At 37.5% G+C, this 14,230-nt stretch overlaps 2 protein-coding genes and 1 non-coding gene across 3 annotated transcripts; 2 read left to right on the top strand and 1 right to left on the bottom strand.

Moving 5' to 3' along the window:
• Positions 1,849-8,384, top strand: LOC109215596 (zinc finger CCCH domain-containing protein 49-like). The gene is made up of 5 exons (XM_019379699.1): positions 1,849-1,996; positions 2,101-2,211; positions 3,693-3,962; positions 4,435-4,658; positions 7,284-8,384. Exons 2-5 carry the CDS (start codon positions 2,107-2,109, stop codon positions 8,119-8,121), a joined length of 1,437 nt encoding a protein of 478 aa, XP_019235244.1. The 5' UTR covers positions 1,849-1,996; positions 2,101-2,106; the 3' UTR covers positions 8,122-8,384.
• Positions 5,841-5,913, bottom strand: TRNAF-GAA. The gene has a single exon. It is a non-coding gene; the product is annotated as a tRNA-Phe (tRNA).
• Positions 9,488-12,517, top strand: LOC109222456 (protein GAST1-like). Its single transcript, XM_019386819.1, has 4 exons — positions 9,488-9,568; positions 11,503-11,559; positions 11,665-11,698; positions 12,246-12,517. Exons 1-4 carry the CDS (start codon positions 9,488-9,490, stop codon positions 12,425-12,427), a joined length of 354 nt encoding a protein of 117 aa, XP_019242364.1. The 3' UTR covers positions 12,428-12,517.

Here is a 14,230-nt window from a genome sequence, read left to right as displayed (position 1 = left end):
ATCGCCACTAGACTTGAACTTGCTTCGAGTGATTGGGCCAACATGACTGAGCTGAACGTATGCGGCAACAGTAGCATCTTTGCATGAAAAATCACCCTTGCAGAAGGCCATTGTAGCAGTAGATCTGAAGTTTGTAGTTTTCAACTTGCAAGAATGAGAGATGAAGGGCAGAATTGGTCCCACTGGGCGTGCCAAAATTTGTGCGCAACAAATTTTTGTAGTATGGAAAATAAACTGCAACAAAAAAATAATACAAAGAAAAAGAGATTTTATTGATAAATATTTGTGAGTACAATTATATGTATCCCTTGATTCTCCTCTCTAAAATTCTCCGTGATTCGAGGGCTTGAGAAGCGTCTTTCTCGAATGTAGGATGATGCAGACCTCCTTGTGATGTATTTAATCACCAAGAACGTCGAGCAACACTTTGTTGTTACGGGTTGATCTCCGGGAAGAACTCCGTTGATCACTCCTTTGTTGAAGAACTAAGCACTTCATGATTGATCTCTCTGTTTGTGGATGCATTCACTAATTGCGGAGTGTTCTTCTCCAACTCTGGATGTCCTCCAGAGAGTTATGTAACACCTCTATTTATAATGGCAGAGGATGGACAGTCCAGCTACATATGAACTCTCTTGCTTGATTCTGATTGGCTCATGTGAGTCATCAAACTTATCACATAAGCTATGTGATAAGCTTGCTTGTGATTGGCCAAGACATGTCATTTTATACACTTGGCAACTCTTGATTGGTCATTGTTTTAGACTAGGATTGCAACATCATTTCACACGTGGCGTCATCCTGTTGGCTTTGAGTTTGACTGGATATAACATGTCACTTGACACATGGCATGAGTCTGGGCCTCAAGATGAAATGGACCTTGGGCTTAAAAATAATAAAATGGACTAATTTAATTTGTAAAGTCCACATTAATATTTAACCTAATTGAATTTAATCCAAATTTTGTATGAATTGGATTCAATAATTTTATACGTCTACAGGTATATAAAAGATGTAAGCTTATTATTTACATTTAATGTCTTTCAATCATCCTAAGAAATGTTGCATAAACTCGGTCTCTCTGATTTTAATGATGTCTAGATCTAAAGTCGATTATGTTTGGCTAAGATTTATCCTCTATTTAATCATTAATTTTTTTAGTTAAAAAGTTTAATACTTTTTGATCAAACAAAACTAAATATAAATAAAAGAATCAGTAATACCTTATACTAGAAATTTGAAGAAAGTATAATCATGACAATAACAACAAATAAGAGAAAAAAAGAAATTTATTTTTGTAACATTAATAATATTGTAATTTAATTATGCATGATACCGACAAACAATAAAGGAAAAAAAACATTTATTTGCGTAACTCTAACAGTATTCTTCCTTATTCCTATCATCTTTTTATAGCCATGATTTTCACTATATCGAAAGTACTAAAAGATTATCTAATTTCTGTTGGAATATGGAGGAAAAAATTATGTTATTAGGGATGGGACTAAAAGCGCTCCAATATGATGAACAATTAGGACGATTAATCCTTGATGTGAAAGAATAGGGATGATTTTGAATCTAAGCCCAAAGATGAGGGATGATTTTGGGCTTTTTAAATTTGTTGGTCGCCGAATATAGAAGCGTCACTGAGGACGCCGAGTGCACCAGCGACCTAACAATTAGGACTATTAACGTTGTATGCGAAAGAATAGGGATGACTTTGAATCTAGGCCTAAAGATAAGGGATGATTTTGGGCTTTTTAAGTTTTTTGGTCGCTGAATGTACAAGCGACACAGTACTCCATCTCTTCAAAATTGGGGTCGTTCTGATATTTATAAAACTTGTGGGGAATATATTTTTCCTCCTCTTTTCCTCTTCACACAGTAGTGCGTTTTTCCTGCTCGTCCCTTTAGCTCCGCCGCCGTATTTCCTCCACCGACACTTTATTTCTTCCACCACCGTAAGTTCCGCCGTTGAATAAATCAAGCTAATTAGGTACTCTCTATTTGCTATATATTATTAGCAAATTAATAATTTTATTGCAGTGTATCTGTTTGAAAAAAAGAAGCTTCAATTAATCTTTTTTTTTTTTAATTTAGTAATAAATGGCGCATAGGTTGCTGAGGGATGCAGAAGCAGATGGATGGGAACGATCTGATTTTCCGATTATTTGTGAGTCTTGTCTTGGAGATAGTCCTTACGTACGAATGGTAATATTTTTGAACTTTTTGTTTCCTTTAATTTGCTTTTATTGAGTTTAAGTTATATGCACGGTGTAATTGATTCATCCTTTTTTGTTAGTGAGGTGCAATTTAGCAACTTATTTTGGGCTAAATTTCTCCTAATTTATTGAGCTTCTCCATCCAAATCTAGTTGATTTTGGTTTTAAAAAATCACCTTTTTGTTATTTTCTTCGTATGAATTGGAAGGTGTTTAAAATATTTATACCACCAACTGAGATAAAACACCATCTGCCTAAGCCTTGGTAGGCGATTAACACTGTGCTAGTGGAGATAGTACTTGGTAGAATGGTCGAGGTCCCCCAAGTTGGCCCCGCCAACACCGTCATAAAAAGAAGAAGAGATAAAACAGTGTGCTAGCAGGGAGAAGACCAGCATGAAAGTTGGACATAATTTGAGACTTAGTCTTCCCATGTTCTCCTTAACCTCTTGGGCAAGGTGGCAAAAAGATTAAAGAGAAAAGCTTAACTTTGGTAACACAAACTAATGTTTGAAAAAGAACTTGCTGAAGTTATCTTCTTTTTTGTTTGTATGTTTTGTGGTAACCAAGAAATCCGTTGGGTCAATTGAGTCTTCAACATTCTATGGATACTGGGTCTGCCCTCTATCCTTCTCCACTTAAATACTAGACTTGGTTCACAAGCAGGGATTCAAACTTGTGATGTGTGCACCTACCACACTTCCTGTGTTTTATTAACTTGAGGAAGTTGTCTGTCTTATTTAGGTGAATATAGCATTATTACATTGCTATAATATCCAGAAGTTCATTTCTGTGTATTTGGGATTTTGTATATGAGGAATCAGGGTTGCAGAGAACTAAGTTTTCCGTCAGCAGTTTTATTGATGATGGAACGATTTGTTACTCACAGAAGGATTTGCATTTCTACTTGGTAAAACTAAAATAAGCAGGACAGCTTTATTCAAATAAGGAACTAGAAAGTGTAGTTTTTGACATCAAATCGAACTTCAAAGGTCATAGTGTCGTTCTTTTAATCACAGTGGCCCAAGTGATTATAACGTGTGAGGAAGCTGGCTGCTCATATTTAATAGAGACAACAAGTTAACTTTTTATCCTTAAGTCATAGGGGAAGAACGAGTGATCTTATTTTCATAGAGGAAAAGGTTGCTGACCCTCATTATAATCCTTGTATAATGATTATTGATTGAGGTTATATACTTCCTTGGATCACTTTCTTAACATAATAGATTCTAAATTCAGTTTACATGTTGTTAACCAAGGAGTAAGGACAACTTTTCTAAATTTAAAGTTGTATCCTGCTTTATTGCTTCTGCTAGCCTTTCTATTGTCAAAAGGTCAGCCTTCTTCATACAAGTAAAATGATTATCTGAGTTTTATGACGTGGTTACTGCTGCCCCCTTATTGTCAATTCACCTTTTCCTTTCCATGCTTAATTATTGATTATTTTGATCTTGCCATTGTTTCCTTACAGACAAAAGCAGATTATGACAAGGAGTGCAAGATATGCACACGGCCCTTCACAGTGTTCAGATGGAGGCCTGGTCGGGATGCAAGATACAAAAAATCTGAGATCTGTCAGACCTGCAGCAAATTGAAGAATGTTTGTCAAGTTTGTCTTTTGGATCTTGAGTATGGTTTGCCAGTTCAGGTCCGAGACACTGCTCTCAGTATCAATTCGAATGATGCAATTCCCAAGAGTGACGTTAATAGAGAATATTTTGCGGAGGAGCATGACCGCAGGGTATGTGAAGTTCTAACCGGAAGCTTATTTTTTGTTATAACATGCATGTGTGCACCACCTGCATATTCACAGTTTACATGTATAAAAAGATCATAGTTTTGTTCAAACATTTGTCCTTCACTTTGTCTTTTATTATTGTTCCTACCCCCCCCCCCCCCCCCCCTCTCTGTCTCTCTCATATACTGTTTACTACTGAAGACATCTGCTTGTTCCTATACTATCAGTGAACAAATTTTTACTGGTGACTTTGAGGGTGCAAAAGTGGATTAGCTTATTTGAGAATTTGCTGAATCTTTGAGCCAAAATTTTCTTTTAGCCCAAAAGTGATTTATTGGGGTTGTGTTATTATTGGGTTTTCTTCCTTCCTCACCCCTAGGGAGGAGTACATCATTTGCTTCAGCCAAAACTGTTGTATGCTAATCACTCAGCATTTTCTAATTTTTTCAATCGACTTACAAATATTTCTGACCAGGCGAGAGCAGGGATTGATTACGAATCTTCATATGGGAAAGCTCGTCCTAATGACACTATTTTGAAGCTCCAAAGAACAACTCCATACTACAAGAGGAATCGGGCGCATGTTTGTAGTTTCTTTATACGTGGTCAATGTACAAGAGGTTTGGAGTGCCCTTATAGGCATGAAATGCCCGAGACTGGGGAGTTGTCACAGCAAAACATTAAGGACCGTTATTACGGGTATGTGCAACCTAATCTTTATCCTGTCAATTTGAATGCTATTCGTTTTCTTTTTCTTTTTCAATGCTCGTTTGACTCTGGATATGTCTAATCCGCATGTAGGTTTTCTGTTTTGTAGTAGAAGTAGACATAATATTGACATTTAATCTCCTGGTTTCAACTGTCAATATGTTCCTTTTAAATATTGGCTGTTTAGAGTTATTCCCTTGTAACTTTGGTGGTCTATTCCTTTTTGCCTGTACTATATTCATCCCAGTGAACACCCAATAAAAATAAAATAGCTTTTTCAAATCCTTGCACTCTTCCCAACCATGGAGTTTAAAAAGAAAATAAAGGTTTTGCTTGTTCATACTTTTTGTTGAGGACTGTGTTGCATAATGCAACAACAACAACAACAACATACCCAGTAATATCCCACAGTGTGGGGTCTGGGGAGGGTAGCGTGTACGCACCTTACCCCTACCTTGTGAGGATAGAGAGGCTGTTTCCAATAGACCCTCGGCTGAGGAAAGCATAAGCAACATATTAATGAAAATATAGACAAGAAGGGACAATACCAAAAAGCCATATAAAAGCAGAATAAGAACAACAGGACAGAAAGGTGATCAACAATGAAAAATAACTATTAGTCATAAAAACCTACTACCAACAGAAAGCGAGACTGCATGCCAATACTACTGTTATGAACACTCAAGACTACCTACTTTACTACCCTAATCCTCTACCTCCATATCTTCCTATCATAGGTATGTCCTTGGTCAGCTGAAGCTGCGCCATATCTTGCCTAATCACCTCTCCCCACCTCTTCTTTGGCCTACCTCTACCTCTCCGTAGGCCCTCCAATGTCAACCTCTCACACCTCCTCACCGGTGTGTCTGTGCGCCTCCTCCTCACATGACCAAACCACCTAAGCGCGCTTCCCACATCTTGTCCTCAATAGGGGCCACACCCACCTTGTCGCGAATAACCTCATTTCTGATCCTATCTAACCTGGTGTGCCCACACATCCATCTCAACATCCTCATCTCTGCTAGCTTCATCTTCTGTACATGAGCGATCTTGACTGGCCAACACAGCCCCATACAACATCGTTGGTTTGACCACCAGTCTGTAGAACTTACCCTTAAGTTTCGATGGCACCTTCTTGTCACACAAAACACCGGAAGTGAGTCTCCAATTGAATGCGGTGAGCCTGGATCGAACACGCGACCTTCAGATCTTCAGTCTGACGCTCTCCCAACTGAGCTATCCCAGCAAATAAATGTTCCTGTGTTGCATAATATTTTTTGAAATAAACAAAATATTTTCCTAAAACCTCGTCCAATGTTAATATCTAATAAATAAGTAATCTAACAATCTAAAATCTAATAATAAGTACTCCCTCCGTTCCAGTTTATGTGAACCTATTTCCTTTTTGGTCCGTTCCAAAAAGAATGACCCCTTTCTAAATTTTGGAAACAATTTAGCTTAAACTTCCAATTCTATCCTTAATGAGAAGCTTTTGTAACCACAAATACTCTGGGCCCCCTTTTGACTTATTTAGGATCACGAATTCCAAAAGTCTTATTTTTTCTTAAACTCCGTGTCCAGTCAAACCAATTTACATAAATTGGAACAGAGGGAGTATTAGTTAGGTTCTATTTGTACGAGGAACAAAAAGAACATACAAGATGGATGGAAAGAGTTTTGATAATTGGCTTAATCAGGGAAACTACAGATAGAAAAGGATATACCTATCCTAAGGATCCGTCATCCAAGGAATGAGCTTCTCTAGAGACAAATCCCGTGGACTGCACTCGGAAACAGCAGCTGATTCAACAGCCATGCTGGCCTTTTCTTTTTGTTTTAATCCTTCACTAGTTCTGAACTTATGGAGATGAAAGTAGTTGCTTGATGACACACGTGGTTAAGGATTATGTTGCCTTGACTTTGATGATGCATAGCTGAACTTGTACCTGCGCCTCAGTATAGTCTCGAGACTAAGCCACATTTTTTCCTAATCGTTAATTGTTATCACAACAAATATCTCTGTCCAGGTAAAAGACCATTCACCTTCTCAGTTGAGAAGATTTCATAGTGAAAAATCACAGACATTCTTAATTTGCTCGCCTATTAGTCATATCCTCGCATCAGTGTGAATGATCTTTTTTTCATTTATTTATCAAAATCAGTGCTATCATCTTTTGGTTTCCTTATTTCCTAAATAAGAAACCTTCGGAAAATCAGACACCTCAATAAACTTCCATATCTGGCACCCTTAACGAGTCTAGGTAGCATTCATGTCAAGTATATCAGAGAAGGTGGGACTAGCAAGGTCGCCCTAAAACCATAGTTCGCCTTCTAGATTAAGTTAGCCAAGATTGGAAGGATCCATTTCTTCTCATACTCTAAGCAGCTAATGCCATACCATTTTACATCTTTGATATATGTCCACCTGTTCTTGTCTCTTTAGGTTCTCATCGTGACTAGATTAATGACATCTTGTTGAATGTTCTCTTTCCTTAAGATTTATTGTCCTAATGATCTTCATTAACTTAAAAGAGCTATATTACTATCTTATTCACGTTTTTGGCTCATGTTGTGGCTCAAGAATTGTTGTCATTATGTTACCTGCAATGCTTGCAGAGTTAATGATCCCGTGGCTATGAAGCTACTTAATAAGGCAGGTGAAATGCCTTCATTGGAGCCCCCAGATGATGAGAGCATTAGAACCCTCTATGTGGGTGGTGTTGATGCAAGAATCAGCGAGCAGGATCTAAGGGACCACTTTTATGCACATGGAGAAATCGAGTCTATTAAAATGGTGTTGCAGCGTGGTTGTGCTTTTGTAACCTACACGACAAGAGAAGGTGCAGAGAAGGCGGCTGAGGAACTAGCGAACAGGCTAGTGATAAAGGGCTTGAGACTGAAGCTTCTCTGGGGGAGACCACAAGCTCCTAAACCAGAGACCGAGCTGTCTGATGAAGCAAGACAGCAGGCTGCAGTGTCACACAGTGGATTGTTGCCCAGAGCTGTCATATCACAACAGCAGAACCAGCTTCCTCCACCCCCAGGCACACAGGAACAACCCCCACCCATGCCATACTTCAACATTCCGCCAATGCCTCAGCAAGAAAGAGCATATTATCCGTCAATGGATCCTCAGAGGATGGGTGCCGTAGTTCCATCTCAGGAGGGGGCTTCTAGTTCAGCTACAGGGTCAGGTCCTGAAAACAAGAGTGGTTCTGAGAAACAACCACAAGTACAGCAGCATTACGCGTATCCACCGGCGCCCCCACCTCAAGGTCAATTTTACCCGCCTTATTATCCACCCTATGGCTATATGCCTCCACCACCGCCTCAACATTATCAGCAGTATCCCCCGCCTTATCAAGCTGCCAGACCTCCACCACCTCCTGCTGGTGAGCAAGCAGCTTATCAGCAGAAGCCTCAACCAGCAGTACCGGCAGCACAGCAACCTTGATTCAGTTTTATCCAGCTGCTACGATCAAGAAGAATCTATGTAAACTGACGTTCTATATTTTCAGTACTGCAAAAAAAATTATTACTATGCGAGCATTTGAATTGAGTATTTGATTCTGTTCTGCCAATGCAAATTTCTATGGTATTAGGTGCCTCTGTTGCAGTCGTTCATTTCTGTTCAAGCTTTGATTCAATCTCTCCATACTCTTGTATTGTTCAGCCTTAGAACCAAGATTAACTGCTGTTTCTCATCATTTTTCTGAACTTTACATTCTTACTACATGTACACAAAAGTTTATTTTCGAGTTTCCTGCTATTGGTCCATGTTCCTTGGGAAATAAAAGAAAATTTCTCACTGAAATTGGAACCTGTGTCTTAATATTGAGACACGGCCTGTTAAGTAATGTAGTTTGGTTTACGCACGGAGGTACTTGGATAAATTTGTTACACCTTACTACAGGAGCGGGGAATTGACATAATATAGAACTTAGTTCGATGCACTAAGCTCTCGCTATGCGCGGGGTCCGGGGAAGGCCGAACCACAAGGTCTATCGTATGCAGCCTTACCTTGCATTTTTGCAAGAGGTTGTTTCCACGACTCGAACCCATGACCTCCTGGTCACTTGGATGCAGCTTTACCAGTTACGCCAAGGCTTCCCTTCACATAATATAGAACTTGTCATATTAAAATATTATGCTAGAACATGAAATCGTTCAATCTTAGTCCTATTACGATATATACAACAATTTTGGCCCTATTGATTGACAGCAAGCTAAAAGGGAAAAAATATTGGTTACATGATTAGTCACGAGACTACTTTAGGGAACCAACATACCAGAATCTGCTACTTTAGGGAACCAACATGCCAGAACCAACACTCCTAAATTCACCAACTTCCAACGCAAAAGTTAAGAACATAAGATAGCAAACAACCAGAAATTTTTTCCTGCGTAATGGTAAATGTATTTTATATGGTTCACGAGAAGTTTGAACTCAAGGGTATGATTTTTTTTTTTTTTTGGTTTTCTACCCGGTGTCCAGTACCCCCGTTGGAACCCGGCTATATCCTCGTTCGCGCCGCGTAGGGTCCCATACGGGGGGAAGCGCTCCCTGCCAAGAATTTTTTCATACCTAGTACAGTCCCATCTACTGCACCACATCCTTTGGTTGTAAGGGTGTGACCTAGTTGTTGATAAGTGAGTGCAAACTTTGGAAATCAAGATTCAGTTTCAGTATAGACAAAAAACTCTAGGCGACTTTCTCCTATTAGCATAAGCCTTGTTGGATAGAGTTAACCGATACTATCCAAATACCCTGCTGGTAGGAGATAACATTTACTCGGTAGAATAATTGAAGTACGTGCAAGATGGCCCAATGCCAGGTTTCCAATGGACTCGGTAGCAAGTACCTGGTAGAATATGCGAGATGCGCTCGAGCTGGCTTTAAGGTAATACCCGACATATGTGACATCAAATACTTGATGGATAATCGAGGTGCGTGCAAATTGGCTAAACTATCATCTAAAAAGATGGTTCACAAGAAGGTTGAATAGATTGTATATAGACTGAAGGCTCTTTCTACGCATTTTCAATCTTCCTACCACCTGTCTATGACAAAATCTTAGAGCATATTATTTTGAAGATAGAGTTTGTTTTTTTTCTTTAGAATATTGCATAGTTTTTAGTAGTTTGTATGTGTTAGGCCTTCAACACATTTGTAGACCTCTAATAGCCCGTTTGGCCAAGCTATTTTTTTTTGGACAAAAGTGCTTTTTTTGGCCAAAAGCACTTTTGGACAAAAATTGGGGTGTTTGGCCAAGCTTTTGGAAGGAAAAAACGCGCTTTTGAGGAGAAGCAGAAGCAGTTTTGGAGAAGCAGAAAAAAGTAGCTTATCTCCAAAAGCACTTTTCTGAGAAGCACTTTTGAGAAAAATACACTTAGAAGCAGTTTTCAAAAGCTTGGCCAAACACTAATTACTGCTCAAAAGTGCTTTTCTAATTAATTAGCCAAACACAAACTACTTCTCATCAAAAACACTTTTTTTAAAAGTACTTTTGAGAAAAACACTTCTCAAAATAAGCTGATTTTAGAAGCTTGGCCAAACGGGGTATAAATCTTATTGGGGACATGTGAAAGTGCAAACATGTGAAGGTTCTTCTACTTTCAATTTCATTCTGGATTTTAATCACATGAAAGTTTGGCTGTTTTCCCTATGTAAATTGACCACCAACTAGCTTTGCTTTGTTTTATGTGTTTTCTTGTTTGTTATTTTTAATAGATTTAAAATATATATATGGTAATGGTCAGTGGCAAAGCCAGAAAATTTAATAAGGGTGTTCAAATTTTGAACACCCTTTGCCAGTGGGCTATGCAAGGGTGTTCAAAGTATATTTTTAATCAATAACAAATAATGTTTTACTTTATACATAGTATAATTTTTCGGCGAAGGGTGGTCAGTTGACCACCCTTGAGCCAACATAGCTTCGCCCTGGTAATAGTGTCAAGATCTTATACACAATCAGTGCAGTTTAACCTGTAATAGACGGTTAGTATCATTATTAACTAACTAGGTTCCCAATTAATACTTATAATGAATAATATTTATTTGAAATCACGCAACTTCATAGGTGATTGATTTACTAAACCACCACACCTCCATATGTTAGGTTAATTTTGCGCCAGCCGTTGAATTTTATCCAATATAACATTAAACTCAAAATATTATCTTTAAAAACATTTTTTTACTTAAATCATCTAGCATCCGGAACCCATTGGCTCGATTGAAATGGATACGCGCCGTTGAAAGCCCACTAATAGGGCCGGGGGGTTTAGAGCTCCTCATTCACAGAATTGGAACTCGAAACCTCTGATTAAGTACGAAAGAAACTTTACCATTCCATCGTAATTAACTTTTGCAGTGTCTTTCCATGCAGAAAACATTGTAAAATACCCATAGAATTCTCCAAACCTCAGAGTTTCCAACTACCTATAAATTTATCAGCTAACATTCCCAAACAACATAAACTATCATACATTTTTTTTTTCTTGTTTCTCTTTTGGTTATCACTGCCTCAGTTAATACATAAATTCTTATCAACAAAGAACAAAATGGAGAAGATGCCTAGTTTAGTACTATTCCGAGACGAATTTAAAATTTAGAGTTAGTGAATAGTACGTATATATTATAATTTTTAAAAATATATGTGTACATAATTTAAGTCGAAAATAATAGATTCAATTGAATCCGCAAAACTTGCTCTAGATTAACCTCTCGAACATCATCACTTCCCTCTTCTCAAAGTTTTAACATTTAACTGATTTTTTACAAATTTACTTTTTTTAATTTAATATTTGGCATTGGTTTTGGACTTATGGTTACCAGGCAACAATTGAAGAATCTCCAGCACCTCAGCCTCAACCTCCTAGCAATTTTCCAATGGTGATTCATGTTATGAGCAATCTGAATTAATTCTCATTTTCTTTTTTTCTATTTTTGTTAGAAGTTGCCAATTCTTACTTATAATATTGTTTTTTTCCCTTGCAGAATGGTACTACTCCAGGTAGTCTCCATCCACAAGGTATTAAATGAGTTCTTATTTCACATATTATATAATTTGGATACTGAGGGCAAAGCTACATGTCTTGAAGAGTGTTCAATTGACACATTTCGTCGAAAAATTATACTGCGTATATAAGTAAGATATTAGGTTTTATAGGTATACTATAATATATACCGAACACCTTTTATGGAGAAATTTTTTTCACTTATTCAAATTTGAACACCAGAAGGGGAGCCTTAGCGTAACTGGTAAAGTTGCTGCCGCATGACCAGGAGGTCACGGCTTCGAGCTGTGGAAACAACCTCTTGCAGAAATGCAGTGTAAGGCTGCGTACGATAAACCCTTGTGGTCCGGCCCTTCCCCAGACCTGCGCATAGCGTGAGCTTAGTGCACCGGGCTGCTCTATTCAAATTTGAACACCCTTGAAAATTTTTGTGGCTTCGCTACTAACTGAACTATCCCTAAATAGATGAGTGGAATTTGTAATTCCTTCTTAATCAAAGTGTCATGTTATACCATATGAACTTAAATATTTTTTAATATTTTTTTTGGCTACATTTTGCAGAATGTCTACCTAGGTGCACATATAGATGCTCAAAGACACAGTACAAGAAGCCATGTATGTTCTTCTGCCAAAAATGTTGTGCAAAATGCCTTTGTGTTCCTCCAGGGACTTGTGGGAACAAGCAATTTTGTCCTTGCTACAATAACTGGAAAACTAAGAGAGGAGGCCCTAAATGCCCTTAGGGCTTGTTTGGTATGACAGATAAGGGATAATTAATCCCGAAATTAAATTTGAGATGAGTTTATTCTATGTTTGATTGAGATAAAATCGTGGTATAACTAATCCCGGGATTAGTTATTTCCGGATTGTAGTAATTTTTTCATCCCTATAGGAAGGTGAGATAATTAATTATCCCGAGATCAGTTATCCTGGGATTAGTTAAAAGACCTTAAGATCATAGAGACCTTAAATGAACCTTTACATTATCAGTGTAATTTTAACCCGTTATAACAGATTGTTGTTTTATTTTTTCATATTATTAGTTTTACTTATTACGATTAATTTTCTGTAATTTTACTTTAAGTTGAAATCCTAGAAAGTGAACTGTAATCTATGTGGACAGCATTTTCCTTTCTTTTTTTTTGGGCAATAATTTTTATAAGTACACATTCTAGAATAATCAGCACTTCTCTTTCTTATTTCCATTTTTATTTAATCTCTTTCGAAAGGAACATTCGAATAAATTTTGAATTGACTTAATGGAAGAAAAGAGGGTACATAAGCTGTTTTTGCCTCAAATCTTATTTTCTATTAGAATAGTCTTATTGTGAAAACACGTCTTGCTTGACTAAGGACCCATTTGAATTTCGTTTTTTAAATTATTTTTCCCCACCTAACGTTGGTGCTCTCTTGGGATCTTGACTAATCTGGATTTTTGTTGTATAAGACCTATTAAAGGTGAATCGTTCTCTACAGATTTTTTTTATATATATAATATTCACAAGGCTCGAACCCAAATTTTTTTCTTTTTGATAAATAAATTTTTTATTTCACCAAAGAAATTATGTACAGATATCTAAGCAACAAAAAAGCTCTAGAGTTAGGCCTGAAACCTCAAAACTCTCAGCAACTACAGAACTTCTAAGCAGTTACAAAAATATGGGAGAAATTTAAAAATAGCCAGATTTACAAGTGGTCATTCAAAAATAGCCACAGTTTCAAAAGTAATCGAAATTTAGCCACTTTTCATGTAAAGATAAATTTGAACGAAAACACTGTTCAAAATCCGGAAAAATACTCCAGTATAATATACTGGTCCAGCATAGTATACTGGAACTTTCCGTGTGTTGGAGTTCCAGCAAGTTCATACACAGGTGCACCGATCTCCAGTATATTATGCTGGAACTTTCCGTGTTGCAGCAAAATAGTGGCTATTTTTCAATGACTTTGCAAACGCTGACTATTTATGAATGACCTGTCCGAAAACTAGCTAGCCCGTGCTATTTTTACCAAAAATGTCCGCCTACTACTATTAACTAATAGTAAATGAATTCTATTCATCACCACAATTCTAGTTGTTTTATAAAGTAAATTGATCATGTTTGGTTTCATTTCAAAATTTGGTTAAATTGGAATAGAAGATGGGAACTAGTCAAAACAAAAAAGATGTTGGAACAGCAAAAGCGCCAATTTTCTATAGGATTATATATATTTTTTGGGTTCCCACCCGCTATTCGGTATCCGCATTAGAGCCCGACTATATCAGGATTCGCATAAGGTAGGGCCCCATTCGGGGGTAGCGCTCCCTACCAAGGATTTTTCCATACCAAAGGCTCGAACCCGAAACCTCTGGTTAAGGGAGGAGCAGTCTCATCCACTGCACCACATCCTTTGGTGAAAGGGTATGTGATATTATTTGATAAACTAATCACGTCTTGATTGGGAATTAAGCTATCGTCTGAACAATTATAGCCGTCATTATGAACTATATCAAAGACTAAATAATTATAACACGTGATTTGCTGTTATTATTAAATCCCAACAAG

This window comes from Nicotiana attenuata, chromosome 2, assembly GCF_001879085.1.
Source record: "Nicotiana attenuata strain UT chromosome 2, NIATTr2, whole genome shotgun sequence".
In the NCBI taxonomy this organism is placed as follows: domain Eukaryota; kingdom Viridiplantae; phylum Streptophyta; class Magnoliopsida; order Solanales; family Solanaceae; genus Nicotiana; species Nicotiana attenuata.
The sequence above is the reverse complement of the archived record's forward strand: the minus strand, read 5'-3'. Positions and strand labels throughout refer to the sequence as shown.

Bases quoted from the DNA above. Each gene is read 5' to 3' on its own strand.
- LOC109215596 (XM_019379699.1), top strand. From the start codon at position 2,107: ATGGCGCATAGGTTGCTGAGGGATGCAGAAGCAGATGGATGGGAACGA. The intron at 2,212-3,692 runs GTAATATTTTTG...GTTTCCTTACAG, and splicing joins ATAGTCCTTACGTACGAATG to ACAAAAGCAGATTATGACAA. The intron at 4,659-7,283 runs GTATGTGCAACC...CAATGCTTGCAG, and splicing joins ATTAAGGACCGTTATTACGG to AGTTAATGATCCCGTGGCTA.
- LOC109222456 (XM_019386819.1), top strand. From the start codon at position 9,488: ATGGCCCAATGCCAGGTTTCCAATGGACTCGGTAGCAAGTACCTGGTA. The intron at 9,569-11,502 runs GTAATACCCGAC...TATGGTTACCAG, and splicing joins GCGCTCGAGCTGGCTTTAAG to GCAACAATTGAAGAATCTCC. The intron at 11,560-11,664 runs GTGATTCATGTT...TTTCCCTTGCAG, and splicing joins CTCCTAGCAATTTTCCAATG to AATGGTACTACTCCAGGTAG.